The following is an 11,342-nucleotide window of genomic DNA, read 5'->3' on the forward strand; positions in this document are numbered from 1 at the left end:
TAGCACCTACCTCATGCAGTTGCTGAGGTTGAAATAATCTCTGTGAAGCATATAGAACACAGCCATGTTCTCTTAGCTTTGGGCCTTTGCACCTTGTTCCCTCGGCCTGGCCCACTCTGCCTCCCACTTGCTTCCCTCTCTTCACCTCCAACTGTTCCTGCCATTATTGCTTAATGCCCATCCTTCAATCAGGTCCTCTGTCTCTTCCAGGAATCCCTTCCTGGTTCCTCACCCAGGTGTCCCCATGAAGCTGCACCATCACTACTCTTACCACCCTGAATCCTGTTTACTTGATGGTTCCCCCTACCTCTCTGTAAACTGAATCAAGGTCCCTGAACCTCTTTACTGCCAGGGTCTAGCACAGCACCTGCACGGTACCTAGTAGGTGCACAAGTGATTATTGGCTGATGGCCCAGGGAAAGGATTAATTCTGAACAGATCATAGGTAGAAGTGATCACACATGATGGACCTGGGCCATGAAGCTAAAGAAGGAATCAGGGTGCGGCAAGGGGAAAGGCCCTCAAGCAAAGGAGCCTTGAAAGGGCATAGGCTGGCCTGGCTTAGAAACAACAGCTGTTGCCTACTGAGTACCTAGACCAAGCCAGGCAGCATCCCAGATGTTTGTGTGGACTGGCTCACTTAAATCCTCCCCACACCTCTAGGAAGCAGGAATTTTTATGCCCCTCCTGCCTTTTACTGATAGGAAGTGCCACAGAGAGGTTGAGATACCTGCTCAAAGTAAGCAAGCTAATGACAAACAGAGCAGGCCATGAATTCAGAACCCTCCTAAGCTCTTCAGGAGCTATCAGTATTACTAGGCCTTATTCTCCCTCTAGAGGTTCGCAATTGATCCAGGTGCCTTTGCCTTGCTTACTCCAAGCTATGGTAAAGTTTTGGCACTCACTGTGTCATGAATGCAATGTCTCCAACCTGCCTACCTGCATAGAATAATCCACTGTCCGCAGAAATCACTGCTAGAGCCTACGGTCAAAATCCCCATAGCACCTGTTACTCCATCAATAAGATTCTTATCACCCATGAACTTTCTAGGTGAACTTCAGCAGTTCTGCGCTTGCGAATGAAGCATCCTCAGTTACTGTCACTCAGTAAGTGCTTCTCTCTCTCTCTCCAGGACCTACACAGTTTCCATTAGCCAAGGGCAATTAAGCTCTAACCATGGGAGCTCATTAGCAGCCTGGAGAGTCTGGCTTGACGGGAATGGACACCATTCCTGCACCACAAGGGAGCCTAAAGTACCACCCCTTTCTGCTGGCCCACAGTGCACCACCCATCCACCTACTATTGCCAAAGTATCACCATCACTTAAAGGCAGCTGCTGCTTACCAAGTACCAGCTTTGAGCAGGACACCATTTCCCCACTTTATGGATGAGGAAGTTACAGTGCAGAGACTTAAGGAAGCATCTTGCAGTAACATGGTCCAGCTGATCTGATTCCAGTCTGTAGTCTTACTTGTTGATTCAAGTCATTGTTTTAAATTAAGTGATGTACCTTGAATTTTTAAATAAAATGTTTGTAATAACATCATGATAATTTCCTTAACTCCAAACAAAGCCTATGTGCCCCTGGATACAAACAGTCCATTCTAAAAAGCATCCTGGCATTTTAATATAGAAATGGATCGTGGGAACTCTGAAGCATGGCACTCAAGCAGTTAAGCAAATGGCAATTTCAGCATATTTCTGTAAATGCCTTTATTGATAGTTCAGCAGGAGTTTCTTCCATGAAAACACAGAATATTAATGGAAACCTTGATTTACATTCTAAGTTTAACCCATTTAATAATGATGGGTTTGTTATGAACCAGCCTTTGTCCCAAAGTATTAATTCTGCTATTTCCCAGCCAGTTGCCTCTAGATCTCCCCAAGGAATGAGCAATGATAATATAGCCTGTCCCTGTTATTTTTCCAGCATCTTCATTTGATCTATTTATAGCAAGAAGTAAAATCAGCAAGTTCAGAAATGGGAGAAAATAAGGTACATTGTTTGACTATTTCTGTTTTTGCTCTGAGATGAACCCACTCAGTAGGTGTTGCCTAGTCCTTATCCACAGCACTCCCCAGGAAGGCAGTAAAGCATCTTATCAAAAAAACCAAGATCCAGGTCTTGAGCTAAGAGTTAACAGCAGAGCCTGAACTCCTGGTGTGTGTGGAAGGGTCCCTATGTGGTCCAGTATAAGGGAAAGTTTCTTGAAGGCACACTAAGGGTTGAGTATTTCACCACAAATGAGCTCAGTCAGTCCCAGACCAAAACACAAGGCAGGTGCCATTAGTTGAAGCATTTTACCAATGAAGAATCAGAGCTGTGAAAAGGATGAGTAATTTTCTCAAGTCACATTCCCAGCAAGTGGTGAATCTAAATCATGTCTCCTCAAGGCTCTGATCCTTCCACCAAATCTCACCGCCCCTGGCCCAACTGAAGAAACACTGGCCTAGTGGTCAGGATGCTGACCTTGGGCATATCACTGTCCTCCTCATATGTGTCTCTCTGCTGTAAAATAAAGAGGACAAGTACCAGCTTCAGCAGCCTAAGGCTTTGGTAACTCAAAGGCTGACCCAGGCCTCTTTTCTCCCAAAAGGCCTGACCCAAGGGGCTATCATGCCTGCCCTCATATTTGTCAGTCAGATGGCATGTGGCAGTGCATTCCTGCTTCAGGCTATTTCCTCTCTGTGAACCCACAGCTGGAACAGCCAGCTTGATGTTCTCCTGTTCTCAAGTTCCAGAACTCTACCTTATCCTCGAATTATCCTAGGACTTGCACATTTATGAAGAGTTGAAAATTAATTGACTGTGTATTCCTGGAGTCTCAGTTTTTGAAGTGCCATTAGGCTAACCTTCCATAAATAAGCACAAAGTTAAAAAGGATTATTTGAAGCATTCATCTGCATGGATTCTAATTTCTCAAATATTCGAGGCTAACCTGACTAGATAGACATAAATTCAATTTTACTTATTAAAATCTCTTTATCTAAGCAGAAGCCAAGCAATATTTGGAAGGGCATAGTTTTTGGCCAGTGCCCAGATTTTAGCTCTAATCCTTAATAGCAGGGCATGTTTGAGTCATTTGTTTTAATGGAGCCTCAGGTTTCTGCACTTGTAAAATGAGACTCATGTCTACTTTGCAGAGTTTTAAGGCATGGAAACAGTATGTAAAAATGCCTCACAGCACAGGGACATATGGCAAGCTCTCAACAAAAAACTAGACAAGTAAAAGCAGAGGGTTTGCATCAGTCTGATAATACTTTACTCAGAGAAATGCCCAACTACCAAGAGGGCCCCCAAGGAGGCGGCTCTTAACAGCAGGAGCTCTCAATCCTCTGACTGTGCATGAGAATCATCTGAGAGCTTTAAACTTTTTATGTCCAGGCAAAACCTCTGCAGGGAATTCTGGTGATTCCAACATGCAGTAAAGCTAAGACCATTGCCTTGTGACCTGGCCTTTCTAAGTTTGGTCCAAAGGGATCCAGGACTCCAAAGGGAGGCCTGGGAGCCATCAGGGCTGGGCAGATACATTCACTGGGAACATAATGATGCCTGTGCTTGGGGTGGCATTACTCTTGCAGTAACCCCAGTGGTAGTAAGCTGTTGCACAGCAGTTTAATAGTGCCGGGGGTGAGGACTCACCAAGACAAGAGCTACAGTGCACTAGGAAGCAACTCAGGCTGGCCTCCTGCAGCTCACCATCAGCGATGAGACCATCTGGACACTGTAGAGTGACTGGGTGTGGGCACACAAGAAAGAATGTGACCAGTGCTGTGTGAGGCAGAGGGAAGAACCATTTCTAGAAGGTGTCAGACAGGTTTTTTGGAGCTGGTGGCTTTGACAGATTCTTGTTAGACCTGGACATGGGAGGGGGGACTCCAGGAGTCAAGGATGGAAACTGGTTATATTCCTAATCTAGTGTGCAGGAGCAAGAAAAGCAGGCAGTGTTGCTGTGTGACTCAAGTCCACTCCCAGTTTCCCATGGATTTCAGGCAGAAAAAAACTCTTTATAGTCATTCCATTGTGGGTCTGGGATCCAACTCTGCCCTCAAGACAAGGTCACCATGGGGCTTGAAGTCTGCTGCTCATAGATGGTTAAAACATGATTTCCCAACCATGCTTTTTTCTTTTTTTGAGTGTGGAAAAAGAATGAAAAGGAACAGTAAGGTATTCTAAGCAGTTAAAATAGGAAATGTTATTACCATTCAAATTAACATGAAAGGCTCAGTCTAATAGTTAGATTTTATTCAATCAAGAATCTTATCTCAGCTACTCAGGAGGCTGAGGCAAGAAGATCACAAGTTTGAGGCCAGCCTCAGCAACTTAACAAGGTAATAGTGCTAGGGATGTGGCATGGAGTAAAGCACACCTGGGTTCAATCCTCAGTACTCAGGAACAAACAAAAAGTCAATAAAGAAAACATGATTTCAGTGCTTAGGCCATCTCAGCAGGGTTAGATCTCTGGAGGTGGTTCTTGGGTTATCAGGCAATTCAAATTTGTAGGAAACTCAGACCATGGAGGATCAGAAGAACCAGATCTGCCTATTGTGAGCCTCTTGTGGAACCACTCAGTGACAGCTTTAAGGACTTCACAGAGTCCCAATTTCTCATGTAACAGATGGGAAAACTGCAGCCCAAGTTGGGAAGCAGACGTGTCAAGCCACCAGTGAGTTGGTGACAATCAGACTCTTTCACTTACACTCTCAGCTTCTCAGGAGAGGGCTGGTGGGCCTGCTCTCTGGACTGAGTGAAGCTGAGGCCCCTAGCCTTCTGCCATTCCCATCCTACGCAGGAAACTCAGCAGAGAAGGAAGTGACTTGCCCAAGGGCCAAGACTAGAACTTGGGTCTCTTTCTTGCCTCTCAGCCTTCTAATAGAAGCTTCCAAAATGGTATGTAAAAGGAATGGCATATGGTCAGATGGCCAGCCCAAAGAAGGGAATCAAGTTAACAATTTCAAATACAAATAATCTGAACAAATGACTGGGTAAACACTGGTTTCTCTAACACGTTCTCACTTTCCATGAGTGGTCCTGTTTCTGTGGAGACCACCAGGAGAGGAGCATGGGCCAAGAACTGAAGTGTTAGAGTTAATACTAGGCTATGAGATGGGCACTTAGACAACTTGCACTTGGGTCAAGAATTCCATGACTCCTTCTTTGGTGAGGAAGAGCACCTCACCAGTGTTTTGACACCAAACCTCAAAATGTGCAGGGTCCTCCAGGGCCCTCTTGCCAGCAATTATCACGAAGGGGTAGCCGAGCTTGTTGGCATCTTTCAGTCTATTTCCAATGGTAAGATGGGTCCTGTCATCCAGAAGGACCTCCCCATGGAGCTGAGGCAGAGCCTCTGTGATGTGGTCATACAGGTGCCCCATGAGCTCTGCAGCAGCTTCCTCCTTACTGGCTGCCTTAGGGGGGATGAGGCAGACTTGGTAAGGGGCCAGAAGGCGGGGCCAGCGGATACAATCTTCTGTAGAGAGAACTTCAATAGCAGCAGCCAAGATCCGTGTCACACCCAAGCCATAGCACCCCATTTCAGCCAGGGATGGTTTACCATGAGCATTGGTAAACTGGGCATTGAAAATGGAAGAATACTTGGTGCCCAGGTAGAATGTATGTCCTACCTCAATGCCTTTCGTTTCAGTCAGTGGGCCCTGGCAGGCAGGACAGTTCTTCTGTGACAAGCCTAGTGTCTCCACATTGGCTGAGAAGCTGCAGCTTGGACAGACTGCAAGCCGGTCCTCTCCAATATCCACTGGTAGCTGGAACTCATGAGACATTGTGCCCCCAATACTACCCACATCTGCCTGGGCCTTGATAAATCGCAGCCCCAGCCTGTCAAATAGGCTGCAGTAGGCATCACACACCAGGCCATAGGTCTGCTGGGCAGCCTCTGGGGAAGAGTCAAAGGTGTACATATCTTTCATGTAAAACTCTCGGCTACGGAGAAGACCAAAGCGGGGCCTAGGCTCATCCCGAAACTTCCTCGTCACTTGGTACAGTAGAAACGGAAGCTGCTTGTAGGACAGTTTCTTCTGGGAGGCAATAAGGGCAGTAATGGCCTCCTCGTGAGTTGGACCTAAGCAGTATTCCTTACCATGCCTGTCTCTCAGTCTTAGCAGCTCCTTGCCCATCAGGTCCCAGCGGTTGGTGATCTGCCAGAGTTCTGCTGGGCTGAGGCTGGGCATGCTGATTTTCTGCCCCCCAATCCCCTGCATCTCCTGGTCTATCACTCGCACAAGCTTCTCCATAGCACGAACGGTGTAGGGCAGGAGATGGTAACAGCCAGGGCTTGCTGGGAGGATCAGACCCACCTGCAGCATCAGTCGCTGGCTCTTACAAGTCAGGTCGCTAGATTTTCCCTCCACAGAAAGCACTTGGTCTTCCCGGAGGTTCTGTGGCTGAAACATGCGGGACAATATCAAGCGCTGCCCTCTCCCTGGGGCAGAGTGGTGACATCTGTGGGATATGTATCTGGAGAGCTGGTGGCTGCAGGTGGCCCAGGTGGACAATGCTCTGCATCTTGTCAGCAGCCCTTCCATGACAACCTGGCACAGGGAAGCAGGTACCTGGAGACAAATGAGTTGTGGGGAATGAGCTGTGCCTGGGTTCCGAGTCACTAAGAAGTCACTCACTCAGTCTGGTCTCCAGCAAACTTCCAAGTCAGCCACTGACTCTGTAGGTGTGAATCCTTCTATTTCTGATATTCTAGCAGATCAAAGCACTACTTCTCTTACCTTTTATTTCTTTAAAAAAAGTCAGTATTTTTTCTGGCTATGAGAGCATACCAACATGCTGTGGAGACGCCACCAGCAGTGACTGCACGGCCCTGAGACCAGGCAGCCTGGATTCCAGACAGTCTTTTCCCTGACCATGTGCCTTAGCCCCCGGTGCTCAGTTTCTTCATCTGGGAGATAATAATAATGGGACCTATCTTGAAGGTTTACTGTGGGAATTTAGAAGTTCTTAGAATAGTATCTGGCACAATACTATGAGCCTGACTGATGTTTGCTATTATTGTAGGAAACTGAGAGGGAAAAAAACTAGAAGAAAATCCACTATAATCCCTCAGGCAATTGCTGTGGACACTGTGGCAATCCCTTGTCTCTTTTGCAAGCCCTGCTCTTCCCATCTCTCACCCTGTTTAAAAATCAATTTCAGGTGCCTCAGCCCTCCTTATTGCACGTGCCCTGGGCAGTCCGAATCTCCATTCCCCCGTGTGTGGCTCATCTCAAGTTTCAAACCTCCATATTGACCCCTGCCTGGAGAGCACACTGCACAGCTTACTTCCAACTCTGCACCACAGAATAAACTCAACATTTTCCCCAGACCTGCCTATCATACTGAATGGCACTGCAAGCTGTCCTTACCAAACAAAACAGAATCAGAAACCTGGGTATATCCACTCTGCCCCTTGCTGTGGCCACATTCACCAGCCCTCTGGATCCTGTCATTCTTGTCCCCATCTCTATCTTCTCAGCCTGTACCTCAGTCTAGGCCACTGTCATTTCATCTCCTGACTTGCATTCCTGCCCTCCTTCAATCTGTTCCCCCACTGCAGCCTTCAGGGAGGCTTCCAATACAATGCAGTCCCAGTATTTGTTCCTCAAAATGGCTTCCTGGTGACCCAAGAATAAGGTCCAAGCCTCTGACCTTCAGGGTGTATACAGCATGCCCCTCCTGGCCATGTCACACCAGTGCTGCCCGCTCCCTGTTCTAGTTTCCTCATGTGCCTCTTTTTTACTTAATTTTTTTTTTTTTTTTTTTTTAGTTTTTTGGTTTTAGGTGAACACAATGTCTTCATTTTATTTTTATGTGATGCTGAGAAACGAATCCAGTGCCCCACACATGCTAGGCAGGCACACTGCCACTTGAGCCACATCCCCAGCCCTCCCCATGTTCCTCTTAAACACACAGATTTCTCTGTGGAACGCAGCCCCTGCCCTGTGCATCCCAACACCTACTCGTGCTCCAGGCCTGAGGATCACTGCCTTGTTCTCTGGGAAGCCTCTTTTGTCCCTTTCTCCAGACACCAAACAACTGGCTTCTCCTGCATACCCTCTGGTTCCCACCAAACATGAATTCCTGTGTGGAGGCTGCTCATTTGGCTGCCTGATTCCTCCAGACACTTGGCTCTGTGTGGGCAAGGACCCATCTGTCCTGCTCACCACTGTATCCTTGGCACATGGCAAGACTTACTATATGCTGTCCAGTGAATAGTATGTTTCCCTGTGATAAGATATTCACATATTTCTAAGAGCAGGACGACCTTCCACTGATGGACTACATCAAAAATGATTCTCCAGTCACCAGAGTTGTTGGTTTTCTCTGTTACATATAATCTATAATGCACAGATCGCTTTCTTCTTTTTTGGTATATATTTGGGAAACATTTCAGGAAAGGAATTAATGAGTCAAAGGGCATAAACTCCTTTGAGGCTCTTAATTTACAGTACCAAAGTCAGCTGAGTACCTCAACTTTTCAGCACAGTCCCTGCAGCAAAGCTCTGGCAGTATGCCAATATGTTACTGATGCCTCCCATCTTTGGAGTATTAGAATCCCAAGATTCAGGTCCACTTGTCAGTCCCCTTCAACAAGTAGCCTCGTCAATTTCTCCTGTGCACTGTACAAATACTAAAAGGTTATGAGGCACTACCACAGAGCCCTAGTGTGGCTTCACAGAAATGTGGCCTAGAAGAAGGCACATACGGATTCACCCCTGACTTCATCACTTACTTAAGGTCCAACCTTAGCTCAGTGGCCCAAGTAAGAAACTCCTTCACCTTTGACTCCTCCTAAAGCAAGAAAGTCTCCATAATTTCTCTCAGGTCCACCCCCTTTTTTCTACATTACAATAGTCTAGTGATCCTGAAATTCAATGGAGCATCAGAATCACTGTGGCCTTGTTAAAAACACTGATTATCAGCGCCTGAAATCCCACTGGCTCAGGAAGCTGAGGCAGGCAGATCATGAGTGCAAAGCCAGACTCAGCAATTAAGTGTGGCCCTAAGAAACTCAGCAAGATTATCTCTAAATGAAATATAAAAAAGGGCTGTGGCTGAAACAGTGCCACAGGTGCCCCTGGGTTCAATCCCCATACCAAACAAAACAAAACCAAAAAAGCCACTGATTGCCAGGTCTTAACCTCATTGAGTATCTGATTCAGTAGGTGTAGGCAGAGAACTCAAATTCCTAACAAGCATCCAGGCGGTGTTGATGTGCTGGTTCAGGGACCACACTGGGAAAAACATTGCAGGGACAGAGCTGTGCACGTGTGCTGAATGGGACTATAAGCTTCAAGAAGACAATAACCTTGTCTATTTTATTCCAGGTAGTATCTGCAGCATCCAGCACAGTGCCTGCGCACAGTGCTGAAAGAGTCTTTTTACCTGTCAGTTCAGTCTCCCCATTACTGACAAAAAAGGTAGGTGGTCTGAACACTCCCCTGCTTATATTATATTATATTAACAACTCCCCATCATATTTTCTCAGAATGGCATCAAAGCTTTTCATATTTTGATCTCAACACATCTTTTCCAGCTTTTTATCCTACCAATTCCTTAACATGCCCCAAATTACTAATCATTCCTGGAACAGGCCAACCTCCAAATCCCAGCAACTTCAACAAACCATGCAACCTTTACTTATCTCCAGAAGCTTCCTTCAGGACAGAAACCCACTTCCTTCTCCGAACTCCTTTGGCACGTGCTTCCTTGCAGTGTATTGTACTGCAGCCACTTCCAAAAAATATTTCTAAGTGTCTTAGTATTGGGAGTGAATGTTTCATGTCCTAATCCTCCATTAAGCTATGAGTTCATAAAATTTATACACTCTTAGACTTAGGGTCTAGCACAATGCCTAATATTTGGGCAATTATTAATAACATTTCTTGATCAAATATTAAAAATGAAGAGAACAGGGATGCAATAATATAATTATTTGTGTAATTTAAATAGAGCTTTAAGCCCTCCCCCACCAATGTGTGCCTGTTCTCTGCTTATACAAACAGAATAATTAGTATTTTATCTTATTTTTCAAAATACTGGCCAGAGACAATAAAGTAATAGGGTAACAAATATGGTAACCTTATAGTAATGAATGAGACCAAAACTTCAAATCTAGCAAAGAGCCTCTGAGTCATTCAAATTCAGCAAACTTTTACAGAGTACATATTCTGTGTGGAGCTGCTGGTGCTTCCTCATCAGGTCTTTTAAAAGATTCTCAAGACTCCCAACTACCCTGCAATCCAATCAGGTAAGTTGTACTCAAAAGTGTTTACAATAGTGCTGGGTGCCCAGTTAAGTGCCATAATGTTTACTGCTAGAGAAATCCCCCGTCAAGCAGAAGCAAATCGGCACATGGTCATCCTTGGAAGACAAAGGAACACTCCCCGCTCCCAATCCAATAAAACTGCAATGGAACCCCATATCGGGTTCTAAGAACTGGCTAGGCCTTCACTTAGGAGTGACCCTGATCCAGTCACTCCACTGCCGAGACCTGCTTTCCCATTCCTAGAACGGGAAGCTTGGCTCGACCACCAGGTGATTCCCGAGGCCCTTCCAGGGCCGGCACTTCTAGGAACGCCGATTCTCACGACCACCCGACGCAGTCAAGGGCGGAAGTGCTGCCCTTGAAAAAAAATGAGGACTTTTCCACCTAGAAAACTGAGACAAGGTGACCAGCAGGATCCATCCAAGAGTTCATGTGATTGTAACCCGCCCCAGTTCAAGGACGCGATGCACGTAAGAAAACGAACACCAGGTCCAGGGTCCCCACGCCCAGAACCCTCGCCCGCTGCTCTCCTCCCGCTGTCATCCACGCTCACCACCTGCAGTCTCCGTCAGTGCCACCCGCTCGTCCACCCCGCCGAGCCAGCGCGCCGGCGCCAGCTCGCGCTAAGCCCTGCCTCCAGACCTTCTCGCCAATCGCAAGGCCACACTCACGGGGATGGGGCGGTGCTCCCTGGACCATTCAGTAGTCGGGCGTGTGCAGTTTTCCGGAAGTTTAGTGGAAGAGAGAGAGATTGGCTCTCCCCGAGATCATAGATTAGCCTGGATCAGTAGATCACCATTCCGGAAGTGCCCTCTAGGAAACATGGAGGCTTAACTCTATGGTCAAAGCCGACTCCAGAAGATTTTGCCTTAGTGTTCTCTCCCACTATCCCTCCCCATTCTCCAAGATAAGTGCTGCTGGCTGCAGTGTAACTATGACAACCTGCAGGCCATCCACCCGATGATTATTTAGGATTTCAATTTAAAATTTTAAAATTGTGAAATGGTTGGAGAGAGGCACTTTTATTAGTGCCCAAAATGGTCCTTAAGACACGAATTCAAACTTTC

General features: G+C 46.5%; 1 protein-coding gene across 2 annotated transcripts; it reads right to left on the reverse strand.

The window, feature by feature from the left end:
* Window positions 1–4,226: 4,226 nt before the first annotated feature.
* Pars2 (prolyl-tRNA synthetase 2, mitochondrial) lies at window positions 4,227–10,910 on the reverse strand. 2 transcript variants are annotated; one of them, XM_027944927.2, is made up of 2 exons: window positions 10,829–10,910; window positions 4,227–6,571 (listed from the first exon to the last, which is right to left on the reverse strand). In XM_027944927.2, the coding sequence occupies exon 2, from the start codon at window positions 6,542–6,544 to the stop codon at window positions 5,117–5,119; it is 1,428 nt and encodes a 475-aa protein (XP_027800728.2). In that variant the 5' UTR covers window positions 6,545–6,571; window positions 10,829–10,910; the 3' UTR covers window positions 4,227–5,116. The 2 variants fall into 2 exon arrangements, with proteins under 2 accessions (XP_027800728.2, XP_071473978.1); XM_071617877.1 differs by having other exon boundaries at window positions 10,832–10,872.
* Window positions 10,911–11,342: the final 432 nt, after the last annotated feature.

This window comes from Marmota flaviventris, chromosome 10 (genome assembly GCF_047511675.1).
Source record: "Marmota flaviventris isolate mMarFla1 chromosome 10, mMarFla1.hap1, whole genome shotgun sequence".
In the NCBI taxonomy this organism is placed as follows: Eukaryota; Metazoa; Chordata; class Mammalia; order Rodentia; family Sciuridae; genus Marmota; species Marmota flaviventris.

What these genes read in the sequence shown, in the direction of transcription:
- Pars2 (XM_027944927.2), bottom strand. Translation starts at nt 6,544, where the DNA reads ATGGAAGGGCTGCTGACAAGATGCAGAGCATTGTCCACCTGGGCCACC.